Below are 15,056 nucleotides of genomic sequence, written 5' to 3' on the forward strand. Positions count from 1 at the left end.
TGACACATTCGGATGTGCTGAACAACTGATTAAACATTATGGAAAAGTATGTGTGTGCTTAATTAGTTTGCAGTTCACCAGTGCATTGTTTGTATACACAGAATTGTTTTGAAATCTGCTACAGCTGATTATCATAGCATTTGATTCTCCTGTTAGCAGTATGAAGGCACAAAAAAAAAAAAGGAAGCCGTGGAGATATTTCCTTTAAATTAAAATTCTTCCAAGATGTTAGGTGACCTGAGGTGTATCCTGTTGTGAATTTAGCCACTGCTAAACATAGTTTTTCTTCATTCTTTATGCTTAAGGTTAACTTATGATCCATTTTTCAACTTTGGACTTTGGGAAGCTTCTGTGCTTTGCATCATTGCTAGTGTTCGTATAGACATGCTCAGACATTGTAGTTGTTAGCCGCCTCTAGATCAGGTTTTGCTACTGACTATTCTTGTCTCAAAGTATGTGTGAGATCTTAAAAAAAATCTTAATAATTAACCATAAATACAATATAATTCAGTGCTGGTATTTTAAAGAGTACATGGATATGCCCACAAATGCTTATTTAATTTGCACACAACTCTTTCTTGCTTTTAATCAAGCCCTTTTCTGAATTCTCAGTTTCCCCAAAATAGAAAATTTATTTTAGAAAAAAAGTCTGATAGCACAATGAGATCTGGTATATTTCTTGAGATAGAGTCTTTTCAAAGAAAGCTTGTAAGGACAGACAACTATTTAAAAAGGCATATTTACTTTAAAAAGCTCAGTGGTTTTAGTATGTATAGATTGTATTAAATTTATTTTAGAAAATATTGAGATAAGAGTATTATGGCATTTCATCCCATATACAGTGTATCAGGAAATGCCCCAGGACCCTACATATGATAAAAATGCTGATCACAGTCTGCTGGTTACACTTGTCACTTAGATAAAGGAGCTGCTGGGAAATAGTTGTCTGCACCCTGAGCTGTGTGTACAAGTATTAAATGAGGTGGCTGGTGGGCATTTGTCTGTGTTTCTTCAGTAGTGTAAATAAAAAGATATATCTGAGTGAAGAATTCATTTGCATGTCAAAATAACTTCAAGTTTATTGTTCTGGAGTGCCCTTGACTGGCTTTTATTGCAATCATGTGCCCCAACTTGTATATCTAGGTAGATGCTGAGTCACTTCATATGAAGTTGTAAGAGAAGAGCCAGTCCAAAAGCTTATCCTGCTCTATAGCTTGCCTTTATGAATAGCCAGCAGCAGGAGCCTACTGAAAGGAGAAAAGAGGGCATATAAAGCATCATCTTTCCCTTCAGATAACTTCCCAGGTCTGGCAACCAGAAGTTTAAAGACTTTATGAACTGGAAAAATAATTGACGCAGTCATGTTTAATGGCCACTGATGGACTGGTGGTCTAATTGTCTTTGTTGTTTTTAACCTATTTTTTTTTGTTCTGCATTGCTCCCTGAGGCAATGAATCTAACAACTTAATTATGTGGGAAGGTATAATTTTCTTTGTTTTGTAACTAGGGTAATTCTGGCTTTTTTTTTTTTTTCTTTTTAATCTGTTATATGAAGTCTTGCTTGCTTGCAGCTCTTGTCTATACTAGTAAATGATGTAACTTCAGGCTACATTAATGATAATAGGAAGTATTCTTCAGAACATGCTTTATATTATCATCTTCCTTGATTACTTTCTTCCTACAAATTTTCAAGTTTCATAATTATTTGAGATACCTGTATTCAGAATAAGGGATTGGAATTATAAGTACGAGCATAATGACTTGCTGAGAACCTTAACTAGATGGAACACAAATAGATATCCAGAAGTCAGCCCCTCGACAAGGTCACCAGAGATGTTATGTTGCCCTTAGTGGCTGGAAAAGAAGGCAACATAGTTATACGAATTTTTCTGATTTCATGTTCTTGATGTCAAAATCATTAGAGTACAGTCACTAACATTAGTAACTATTGCACAATTTCAATATTGCACATACAAAAAGTGTTTAACCATAGGATTTCTTACTTCACTAAGAAACCACGTGAAATTCAAGTAGCTGCTTGTGTTGAAGTTCTCAAAAACTGAGTGTAATGAGTGACTAAAATGTGATTTACAATATGATTTTCTTATACTAAGGTATAAGAAAGTACATTAATTTAGAAATGGAGCAAAGGATTATATATTTTCTATGTGCTCACTGTGGCAGAATACAGAAGTTCTGTCAAGTTCCATCCGTATTACTTCAGCAAAGCTTTGATATCCAAATTCATAGTTCCCCCCTCTTAACATGATCTTTGTTGTAGGATTTGGGCATCTGCCATGAAACCAGTGCATTTGGGGCTGGATTGATAAAGATTGTTTTTCTCCTTCACAGAATCACAGAATTGTAGGGGTTGGAAGGGACCTCAAGAGATCATCGAGTCCTTGATAGATTAATTTTTTTTCATGCTTTTAAATCTTTCCCAGAGCAACTCAAGGACCTGTTTAATAGATCAGTGCAGGGAGTTCAAACAGTTCAGCAGATGATTGTGTTCATAGTTTTCTTTTGGATACCGTTCTTTAATGAATTTGAATTAGATATGGGCTGAAGGTAAGGCATCCCCTAAAGATGAGAGCGTTGCAGGATATCATTTTTAAGAAAGCTGTACTCAGTCGTTTGAGAGCAAGGGTGGTAGCAATGAGTGAGAATAGCTTCAGAGGGGGACATGGCATTTTGTGGCTTTTCTCAAACACAGAAATGACAGAGGGAAGACTAGTGATCTACATTAAATGAGTTTGTTTCCAGATATTTCCCAGCTGATGTAAGTTAATAAAGTTGGGGTGTAATTAAACCCTTGCATCTTGTCTTTATATCTCTGGGAAAAAGAAGTTTTACTCAGATGATCAGGAAGGCCCACTGACAATATTACAGATACTGGCTACTTCTGGGAGTTAATTGTGTGCTGGTAATACCAGCAGTAACTAAACAAGCAGTTCGCTAAAAATGCAGTGGTGGTTAGATTGCAATAGAGTGTACAGCACTCGGCATATTTATGACAATGAGAAGACTAACACTGGAACACTGAATACATTTCAGATATCTGTATATTAAAATATGCTGATAAAGTGGGCAGGGCACAAAGAAATCTTAAGGCTGGAAGAAATGCCTTAAAATGAAAGATTTGAAGAGCTCAGTTTCCTTTGTTTATTAAAAGTTTAATTGCAATCCATAAGTACTTTAATATACAGAAAATATTGGGAAAGTAGAGACTTCGATATGTCAGTGAGAGGCGTAAGATTTCTTTTGTAAACACACTAGTAAATTCATAGCCAAACTGAAGCACATATTGTTAAGAAAGAGGATGTCAATTGCCAAAAGAAAAAGCTTCCAAGAAAAAATAGTAGATTGTCCATGTACTCAAGAATCAGATGCCTTTTTGGAAAGCAGGTTGGCCAAATACAGCTAATGTTATAATCAAGTATAAACAGTTGGGCTCAAAATCATGTAATGGAAAGGAATTTAATGGCTTGTCTTACAAACACAAGACTAGATGAGATGACCTAATAGTCCCTCTGTGCTTAAAGCCCAATGAATATATGAAAAATATCATTAATGAAAACCAGATATTCATCTTGAAAATAAAATAAATGAAAAAAAAAAACCAACATACTTGGCAAGGATGCTACAAAATATAATTTAACCATACAGACAATTGCATTCACAGGAATCCAAATACCTGGTTTGATCTGGATTGAAAAAACAGTATAAGAAATCATAAAGAAAAAACATTTGTTTCCCCTTTTCCTCCCCTTTTATATTTTTTAATGGTCTTTTTTTTTTTCTTTTTCTTTCTTTTTTTTTTTTATTTTTTCTTCCATGGGTGCTGGACCCATGCCTAGTAGCTCATTGATTTGTCAAAGTCGGTGTCATTATATGTATTCTTACAGGGAGACATCACGTGTTTTCTTAGTACTGTTTCCATACTGCTTAATCTCAAAGGCCAGTTTTAGTATCTAGTATCTTGGGCATCAGCAAGCCCAGAAAACTTTCTGCAGTGCAAAGGTAGCTCTCTTCTTTTGTGGATAACCATCTAGTGTTTAGTGATAGATACAATTCTGATGATTTGACTATGATTTCTGTCATTTATGTGTCTGTTGTCTGATTAATGTCATATTCTATTATACAAATAAAAAATTAACACGAGAAGATAAAGCTGGAACAATCATTAAAAAAATCTCTGAAGTAGAAGTGTGAGCGGGTTGTGTGGAAGATTGGCTCAGTTTGCTGGGCCGATTCTAAGCTCATCAGTATTGAGAACTAAAACACGCATAGGAGATGTATGCAATGAGAGATACAAATGCGTGTCGTGAGATAACCAGCGAAAGAAGAGCCACTGATCCTAACTTCTCAGTAGAAGAACTAATAGAAAGTTAGAAATAAAAGGAACAAAAAAAGGAGGAGTAGAGGGGGGAGTGTTAAGTAGAATATGTAATAAGATGTCATAGAAGAAAATGGACAGAAATCATTGAGCATGTTTGAAAGTACAAATAACAAAAATTGGGAAGACAGAGAGTGTGCAACACTAAGTTTGGTACTGTGACAGCGCTTTCATAACTTGTGACTATTGTGAGGAAGGCTAGAATATTTTTCAGGTCTTACTGTGGAAATAAATTCTAATGAATTAACTTCTAAAATGTATCTGAGAAAGAGATACCAGTTCATAGTTTTGTGCCATAAGATAAAAAGCTATTTTAACATATGAGTAATTAATGAAAAAGAGGTAAAATATGAAAAATAATTGGCTAAGAAGTGATTTTTTGTTTTCATTTTAAATATAAATTTTAAAAAATGATATTTTCATTAATTTTTAAATCTTCCTGCTTGGCCAATGTAGACTTAGTTTCTGGATCTGACTACTTTTCAGAAGTCACAGGCACTTGCACAGACTTCCTGATTTCTGGTAGTAATTGTTAAGATTGCTGTCTTCACCAACAGAAGTAGCAATGAAGATGAAACTAACGTACCTTGACTACTTATTGTTTGAAGTAATTAAATGCAATTTATTGCCATATTTTTCACTCTAGTCTTTCATGAATTTTGAGTATTAGTAAGTCAAAAACTCTGCCTAGTATTATATGGATAGGAGACAGTAAAAATGTCAATGCTTTTTCTAATAAGAGAAGCCTTAGTAACAAAAGGCAGCATGTATGAACCGGGTATGTCTGTTTATTTGGAGTAACACTATTTAAAAATGAAAACTTATTAAATAGGAAATAAAAGCTCTTTGTCTTCTGAAATATATAACTATAAATAAAGATATCGTAATTCTTTTCTTATAAGCCTTTGATCTCCTTGTATTTGGCCATTAGCAATTTTCCAAAATGAACATTTTCCTCTTTTAGAAGTGTATGTATAATTGAACATATGTGAGAGTCCAGGAGAGATTCTGCCCTATTTAGAGAAGCACCTCTGTTAGGGTGGTTTGATGCTGCAACAAGGCCTCTTCTGAAAACAGAGGCAAGATGTGCTACTGTTCCGGTAAGGTTGGCACCAAATAAGATTAAGAACCAACAAATATAACCATACACCATAGTTTCTGGACATATTTAACATCAGTAAATGGTAAGAGTCAATGTGTTTTCTCAGTTGTTTTTCAACAAATCATTCTTCTTTGTTCTGTCTCAAAGAGAGTAAAAAAGCTTGGTCCAAAGTCTGAGGCTTACTATATTTAGCACCTGGTTAAAATGTGAGGTTACTTATTTTAAGCCGCTGCTAGATTTGAGAACACTTAAAAATTAATAGCAAATGAGTATGTTTTATATATGGCTTATAATTGTCATGTTTGTAACACTAGTTGCTGTAACAGCCACTTCAGATCAAAACCAAGGCAATCACGCCTTTGGAAAAGAGAAAACAAAAACTCTCATACCCCAGTTTTTCCTCCAGATTGAGCCATTTCTCAAATGAACTCTGACTTGAGAACGATACGCATTAGTCTTTTTTTTTTTCAATACAGTTTGATAGCAGCCATAAGTGACTTCATTTTTGCGTCTTGACTTCTGTAATGTCATCCATTGTTTTTGCTTATTGGAATTTTTCTCTATTTTATTTTCCCCGTCTAAATAAGTCTTTTTAATTGGTGAACAAATGCCTATTTTTGATCTCCGAAAAGGGGTGCTGCAAAGAAAATACAATCTGGAATTTCTGGACATGAAGGCTTTTAGCTTGTCTTTCCTTAGTGGTCTGAGGCGAAGGGAAACCATGTTGAGCAAATTTCTGGTCTCACAGTTACATCTAGCATAGCTTAGTTTGGATTTACTCTTCTCCCTTCCCGTTGCCCCCAGGGGAGGGAATCCAGTATGTAATCAGGATTCCCTGTTAATTTGGAAATAAGAAATAATTACAAAATTTCAATCAAATCTTTTTCTAAATGAAAAGTCCCAGGGTATTTGAATATTCCTCATATGTGTTTTATTCTGTAGCTGAAGCATAGTTAACTGTTTACAGTGCAGCATAACACACTACAATCACCTCATCCTTAAAAGCAGTTGTCAGAAAAATATGGGCCTGCCTGGTAGAATGTATTAGCCCAATACATTGTCTCCATTTTATTATGAAGCTGCTGGGGAAGCTGTGATATACAGCACTGTCATTACAGATCTATTGTTAGAAGGGTCCTACAGTCTTCTGTGTGCTGCCATTAATTTATAGCAGTAAACAATATGTAGCCCTCCAACTGCAGCAAAGCAGAATCTTTTAATGAGGTGGATGTTATTACCACAATAAATCAGTGCATTCGTGTAATGTATAATTCAATGTGTGTATTCCCACTGTAACTTCTCTGAGTAAGCTGATAGTGTATCATTGTCAGTGCACAGCTCCATGGTTCTTTTTTTCTCCCTAAGCTTTCTTTCATTTGGGGACTTTTTTTATTTGCTTGCAAATAAATGTGACATGTCTTGATAGTTGTCCTGTTGCAGGCTTCAGAAACCAACTGTAACAATAACAGCTAAAATCAATACTGTGGATTCTGGCTATATGGATCTCTGCATGATACTTTTTTTTTTTTTTGAAAAGAGAATGAAATCAATTCTAATTGGGTTTAGCTTTATATTCAAGGAGTGTAATTCTATAACTATTGATTTGGGCTATACTCATTTGGAGAGTAATAAAAATAGGGGCAGATAAAGAGAATGCATAAAATGTTACAGAACCATAGAGCACAACACTGTTTCTATTTTTAATTCATATAATTTGTCTACCAATGACCTTCTTTCTTCTTTTTTTCCCTCAAGCATAGCTGAGTCTTTAGGGAAAATCAGTACAGATGGAGATTCCAAAATGGTTCTTGCAACAAAAAGACTTCTTGGAGTCAGTTTCATTCTTCCCTGGAATAAATTTGCTAAATCAGATAAAAATCCTTTTATACAGGAACCACTTCTTTTAGAGGGCTATATTTCAAATTAGTGAACTGCAAAAATAGTAATTAACGTAAGATGTTTTCTTCATCCTACTGCAATGTGAAAGCCGGTCTAAGTAAAAAATGTAAGATAAGATCTTAGGTCATTCATAGATCTAATCTATCCTAGAAGAGAAACTACTTTGAAGCTTGTATGCCAAATTTCATGTAAGCTGCAAAGAAGCAGATATTTGAATAATAATAATCCCAATAGCAGACATAGTTTTTCACTTGAACTGTGCTTGAATTAATAACCAGGTTATTGATTGCTACTTTTCTTCATATACTTTTCTTTTAAAGTTTCTCCTTACCTTGTATTCTGAAGTATATTTATTCTTGCAAGACAGAAATAAGAAAATAATTTTGCATATTTATTCTTAAGTTATACGTGAGTGCTTTTATTTTCTGTTCAGATGGGCCTAATATACATTAATGATATACAAAGAGTGTGCTCTCTATGTATACAAAATGGTATTGTGTATATGTTTTGCACATATATGTGAAGATATTGTAGAACTCTCACAGCCTTATACATGTGGAACAGCTAAATTCACTGTTGGGTTTCCCAGTGATGAGTGTGAAGTATACTCATTCTTCCAAATTCTTTATGTCAAAATCTGCTGAGGAAATGCATGACTATGGATACCAAAACATTATATTTCTTGCATTTAAGATTTGCATTTAATAATTCCGTGTTCATTTATGTATTTGTTAGTCTTTGTTCAGTACTTACTTATGTTAATGAAAGTGTGATATACTTTTTAGATCATACATATGTTATTTGTTTCTTTTATATTCCTGTTTTTATGTAGATGTTCAGCTACTTTATTTGCCTACTGTGAAGTGTTGGGTTTTATTCATTAAATAGAACTTGTCTTGAGGTAGTAAATAGAAAGCATACAATCAACAGTAATATCAAAGTTCGGTGTGCACTGTTATTATTCTTCTACCCTAACACTCTTTACTTTTTCCTCCTAAAATATCCAAAGATGTTTCTGGTTGTTGTGCTTAACATTTGCTTAATAGTGTGTGTGTTTGCCTCCCCCCCCCACAACACACACACAAACAAGCACACAAGTTAACAACTCTGTCCAAGTCATTCCACTGTAAAATGGGTTTTAGTGATTGAGTTGAATCAGTAGTAAATAGAAATTATGCCTTTATGGATGTAAAAGAGACTTTTTTTTTTTTTTTTTCCCCAACCAGCAGCATGTGTGTGCTTGGGATCCTGGTTTGAAATACACAGATTATACAGCTAACAGAATCCAGCATCTGCATTTGCAAAACACCACACCCAGTATTTTCCATGCATGCTGATAATCCTGGTTACAAAAAAGAGTATGAGGAATATGATGTGCTGTTATCTTTATTTACTTATGTGTTTATTTTTATAAACCTTGTAGCCTATTGGAGCTTTGAACCCAAAGAGAGCAGCATTCTTTGCTGAGAGATACGAATCATGGGAAGATGATCAGGTTCCAAAGTTTCACTATGGCACACATTATTCAACTGCAAGTTTTGCACTCACGTGGTTATTAAGAATTGTAAGTACATCTTTTAATTTTTTTTTCCATTAAGTGATAATAAAAGCAAAAAAATAGCTAGGAACGAGTTAAACTAAAACCCAATGGCATAGGAGAATACTGAAATTTTTGAATAATTGTAATCAGTACCTGATTTTGTTTTTCAGGGACAAATGTATTCCAAAGTTGACCAGAAGGTTTTAATTTTATGGTACAGACTTTTCAAATCAGCAAAGTTTTTCCTGCTTAAAAAATAATGTTTAGTATACATTCTTAAACTACTTTAAACACGGTCAACTTTCCTTCCTTACATATTTTCTGACTGGGCCATAGAATTGTAGAATCATTAAGGTTGGATATATTGTACTTTTTTGTTTCGTAATGAATGTATTTGATTTTTACCTCTAACTGAGATTAAATGAGTTGTTTTCTGATGTAAATAATTTTTTAAAAATTCTTTTGCATTTTACATGGACATAACTTTTGAGATGCTGTATATTGATAATATATTGGTTAAACAATGCATTTTTCCATGAAATTGAAAGGCGATTTATCTCCTAGAAAGTAATTTCTTTGGGAAAGCATTAGCAGTACATCATTAATTAAAGCTTGTTCAAATGGTACAAGCATACATAAATCCTTGAAGTAATTTATAGCACTTAGCTAATTTCAAGCAATTATCCACTAATATGTGCTTAAGTGTTCTTTAACTTAGAGGGGCTTTTAAATCTCTCAAACATTTTTCTTTTCTAAATAATAAATTACGTATTAAACAATAGCAATTATAAAGCTATTGATATTGAATATTATCTTTTGTATTAATAGATAACCTTGAGCAAAATAAAATGTATATGTTACATGCTCCTTTTAAAAAAATCTAAGGTAAAAATATTGAGCTTTTTCATGTTTTTGAAAGCAATTTGTGTCACAGTTGATTGTAGCTCTAGCCTGTAAATATTTATTTCATTTGTATTTGCTTTATTTTATCTTTACTTTACTTTATATGTGTGAGGAGTAGGAATTGGGAATTAAATATATTTATTGAACAAATAAACATCATTTTCTATTTCTCATTCTTGGATAATAGAATGAACCTTTTGCAATTAATCATGTGTCTGCCGGAAGAATAGCGTCATTAATAACCTAACCAAAAAAGAATAATAAATGTCCTGAAATTTCTACAGAAGTACATTGCTATTTTTAACTATTTAAAAAAATATTTTAGGAACCCTTTACAACACTGTTCCTAAATCTGCAAGGTGGGAAGTTTGATCATGCAGATAGAACCTTTTCATCTATTTCAAGAGCATGGCGCAACAGTCAGCGTGACACTTCTGATATCAAGGTAAAAACTTTCCTGTAATCTGTTACAGTTTATACTGCATCTCCATTTATTGTAGCTATGATTGTAGGACCACAACTTATTACAAAATAGAAGGGAGAAGATTGGGAGCGATCCTATTATTTTGGAAAAGATGAAAGAGAAATGACACATAGTTGTTTCCAGAGAGATTTTATCTTGAGTAGAGAAACAAAAGTCTACAAAAAGCCAGTGACTGAAGATACTAAGATGAAACATCGGATTTAGCATCATATTGAAGCTATCCTAATAGGGGCACTGGGCCTGGGAACTTGTGAACGAATAAGAAGTAGTTGGGAATAGAAGATAAATTAATCTGGTAATTAGTCATTGTGTGGAAGGAGACCTAGAATTAGGTGGGTCAAGAAGCTAAGACAGGAGCACATGGAAATTCCAAGGGCGGTAGTTTAGATAGGGTAACTATTGAAGTTAAAGAATGAGGTAAACAAATAGATTCTGGGATCTGAGGAATATTTTGAGCTGGGGAGGAGAACGAAGAAGAAAAGCATGCTGACAGTGGTGGGAAAGCTTTAGTGACCTCAAATCCCATGAAAAAAGAATGGTATCTTTTTTTTTTTTTTTTTTAAGTTCTGTTTACACAGGATGGCAAGGTATAGCATGAAGGAAATCACAGGCTGACTGAAGAATGGCATGCAACTAGCAAGGGACCTAAGTAACATGACATCATTCTATAGTTATAGTAGTGAGAAGTAGTGAGTAATGTAGTAGTGAGTAGTGAGAAGACAATTAAGGAAAGGGTTTATCTGCTGCTTAGTGAAATGAGATAATTGTCAGCTGATCGTATTGAAAAACGAATGTCTTTCTTCCATCTGTTACTCCCCACCAAAAAAAAAAATCAACTGTGGTAGTGCCTAGCAGAATTAATACCACAGGTAAAAAGATGCGATGTCTGTATCAAAATGAGAAACAGTAGTTTAGAAAATAAAACCACATGAGATATTTTGAAATGGACTGGTCATTAAGAGCTTCTCTATCTTGTACATACAAAGCCAGCAGACAAAAGTTCAGATGTAAATATGGTTTCTTTGAGAAAAGGAGAAGAAAAAAGGTAGCAGTGGTGGATAAATGAAGTATTCAGTTTTTAAAAAAGAAACAGAAAGCCAAGAAATTATGAAGTGAGTTTAAGTACAGGTCAGTGAAAAATATTTAAGCAAATAATCTGGCTGTGTTTAGTACCAGGAAGGTAACAAGGAGATAAGCAAATGAAGCACATATCTATCAAGAAGAAATTATGTCAAAGCAATCACAATTCCTCATGAGAAAAGGTAACAGATATCACAAGCAGAGAAGCAGCAGCAGATAATCCTAGTCTTAGCTGAAATATTACATCCATAGTTGGGGCCTAGTTGGAGAGAATCCAGACTAGAACAATGATGACAAAGTAAGGTCTTGAAAATAAAGTGCAATGAAAGATTGACTAGCTCTGCTTGTTTTTCTTAGTAAGAAAAGAAGATTGAGGAGGAACTTAAGAGTCTTCTACAACATAGTGACTGTGGAAAGAAAGAAGGGAAAAATCTCTGCTGTCCATGCTGAATAGAATAGAATAGAATAGAATAGAATAGAATAGAATAGAATAGAATAGAATAGAATAGAATAGAATAGAATAGAATAGTTCAGTTGGAAGGGGCTTTCAAAGTCTTCATCTTGTCCAACTGCCTGACCACATCAGGGCTAACCAAAAGTTAAAGCGTATTATTGAGGGCGTTATCCAAATGCTATTTGAACTCTTGACAGGCATGGGGTGTCAACCACCTCTCTAGAAAGCCCATTCCAGTGTTTGACAATGCTCACAGTGGAGAAATTTTTTCCTAATGTCCAGTCTGAACCTCCCTTAGTGCAGCTTTGTGCCATTCCCGTGCTTCCTGTCATCGGTTACTAGGGAGAAGAGACCAGCAACTCCCACTCCGCTTTCACTCCTCAGGAAGGGAACTTGGTTCAAAATGGACTTATATATCCAGGAGATTTAGATGAGATGTAAAGCAACCTTTCCAGCAGAACTAATAGATAGATGAATGCTTCCCTAGAAATTAGGGAGAGCTTTTCAGAAATGCTTAGATATCTTTTGGAAATGATGTATGTGCAAGTTTGTACAGCCTTAAGAGGCATCTGTACTGTTACAGATGGCCCCTTGAAGTCTCTTTTAGCTTACTGAGTTTGGGAATTGCCAAGAATTACATTATACTACCGTGAAAAGTATGAGTGAAAATTTACATTGACTAGAGGAGCCTGTTCATGAGACTGGATGAGCAGCCAGGAAGTGGGGATGCAATAGGACAAGTTGAATGAGTTAGGAAAGAAAAGGTCTGAAGATGCATGGAATCATCTTTGTTGGAAATATTTGTACTGCCAATACTTCAGCTGTGAAAAACAATTTTCCTGATACTCGTTGTTCTGATCCACCTGGCAAGTGTTTGTGAAATGCATGGCTGAAGTGTCCCATATAGCTTTGCAAGTTTTCTACATGCAGAATTGCAATGTATTAGCTTACTACTACTGTATGTTTTGCACTGCTGTTTTCTTCTGTCAAGAATATGTGCAATCAGAGCAGTAACTTCCATAGAAGAAGATCTGTAGCCTGCTAGAATGCTTGTTTAGTGAAAAGTCTTTGCTTGTCTTGCACTGTGTATATACATGTACCCATGCATATACTTGGGAAGAAGGCAGGAGGGAGACAGGGAGGGAGTTAAATGAACATGGATCCCTTTGTTTTTGGTCTCTGGTAGAGGAAGTGGAAGGTTTCAAATGTTTGTTTACTTTTTCTTTAGAGTTCCTTTCCCACTTACTTTACAGCCAACATATATCATGAAACATGACTTCAATAAGTTTTAGACTTATTCCCTGTAATCTTGGAGTATCATTCTCTGTAATCATTTTATGACAGTACTTCCTCATGGTCTGTCCTGAAAGGTCTGAGAGTACAGCATTTGCTGCCAGCTTAGTGTACAATATTGTAGTGAAGCAAATGCTGTTTTCTGATTCAAGGTTGAGCTCTGAAATGATTTCCTTATAATTCTTGACAAGAAAGTTTCTTTCTGCAGCAGTAGAGTCAAAGGGATGGTCTCTCTAAAATTAAAGGAAGGGAAAGGAAGCCTGCGTCGACTGCTGTCATCAGTGGAATGCCAAACACTTCTACGTTGTACATGAATAAAGAAATTGTGTATAGAAAAGCTGTTTAGTTTGTGTCCACTCCTTTTCACCAGATTAAAAAACAGAAATTACATTTTAACCTTTTAACCATTGTGCATGGTAGTATACTACAAACATGCTAGCAAAATTATGATTTTTTTAAATAGCCTTACGTTCTTTCAGTTGTAGCCAAAACTTGCAATATGCTGCTTACTGGCAAGAACTAGTGTGGCCTACTGGAAGTACTTGCAGTCTGCAAACATTAATATATTAATGATTATTCAAAAGCCTTTGACATCTAGTTTATTCATTCTTTTCCCACTCTTTTCTAAAATCAGCTTTTTCTTCTACTGTCTAACTTTGGTCCAAGATTTTGTCCAAAACAATGTGCAATTTTCCTTTTAGCGCTGTGTGTGGAAGAATGTATTCTGTGAGCACAGCTCGTGCCTGTGAAGGCTATGTAATTGCATGCAAAATTAAGATTTTATCTCATGTTATTTTTAACAAAATGAGGCACTTGAGGGAGTCTACTTTTTTCATAGTTTTTTTTTTTTTAATGAAAGATATTTGCTTGGTCTCTTATTTGAGACATTATCATGTATTACAATACGATCATTAAATGTCTTTATAACTATATCTTCTCTATATCACTTATAGTCCAATGATAACTGAATGTAATTGGCTTATTGGAAAAAAGGTTTAAAAAATGACTAAATAATTTTATTTTTCTTTTACCATAAGCTTTCTAGGTTCCTGTTGATACTTCTACAACTGATGAAAGCCTAGCAGTTTAATGCATTGATTTGTAGAAATGCAAAGGATTTGTAAAGCCACATTTAGACCTTGAAAGTGGCAGGCCAAAGTACATGCTATTGTACAGGGGGGAGGAGTGGCACAAAGGAAAAACATGGCTTTATTCCTGTTTCAGCTGAAAAAATCTTGAATATTTAGAACCAGTGAGTTGATACCTTACAAGAAATTATTTCTCGTTCCTTTTTGTGTGATGAGAATGAATGTAAGTTCCTGATGCTTTCTGTTTTAAGATTATTGTTAATCTTAGTTGGAGGCATCACATACTACAAGGAGGACTAACATGAGCTAGCTTTGGAAGCAACTCTTGTTGGCTGGTATCACACTTCCACAGAGAAAGCCAGAGCACATGTGTGGTCACATCCAATCTTTGTCAATATCCTGTGAAAGCCTTGGATTGATGATCAAAGCAAGAAACTAATGCTGCACTGTAGTATAACCTTTCATTGAACCATTCAAATTTTGATTTCAAGAGGTGATATGTTGCATAAAATTTAATTTCCTACTATCCATTTATTTAGGCAATGCAAATTAAATGTTCTTTGGAAGTTCTCTAGTGTCTCACTACTAGTCTGTCATTGTTAATTACTAATTAACTTAGCACTGATGCCTTTACAATATTAACCATGTGTTACCTTAAAAGTTAAATTTTAAATTTAACTTTAATCTTCTGCACTGAAGGATATTAAATGTATTTTAATTCTGTGAAAGTATCACTTAGTACCTTTTAGGTAATGGACAGGCATCCTTAATTCATTTAGTTTTTTCTTGATTTATGTTGTTAGTGTAAACAATCCTG

General features: G+C 34.4%; 1 protein-coding gene across 3 annotated transcripts in view; it reads left to right on the plus strand.

The window, feature by feature from the left end:
• LRBA (LPS responsive beige-like anchor protein) overlaps positions 1-15,056 on the plus strand; it is a 397,026-nt gene that overhangs the window by 277,028 nt on the left and 104,942 nt on the right. For all 3 annotated transcript variants that reach the window (XM_083836333.1, XM_083836331.1, XM_083836332.1), the window contains 2 exons: positions 8,821-8,961; positions 10,166-10,285. In XM_083836333.1, coding sequence (XP_083692459.1) covers positions 8,821-8,961; positions 10,166-10,285 — 261 coding nt within the window. The remainder of the gene's footprint in view (positions 1-8,820; positions 8,962-10,165; positions 10,286-15,056) is intronic.

This window comes from Anser anser (genome assembly GCF_964211835.1).
Source record: "Anser anser genome assembly, chromosome: 4".
NCBI lineage: Eukaryota > Metazoa > Chordata > Aves > Anseriformes > Anatidae > Anser > Anser anser.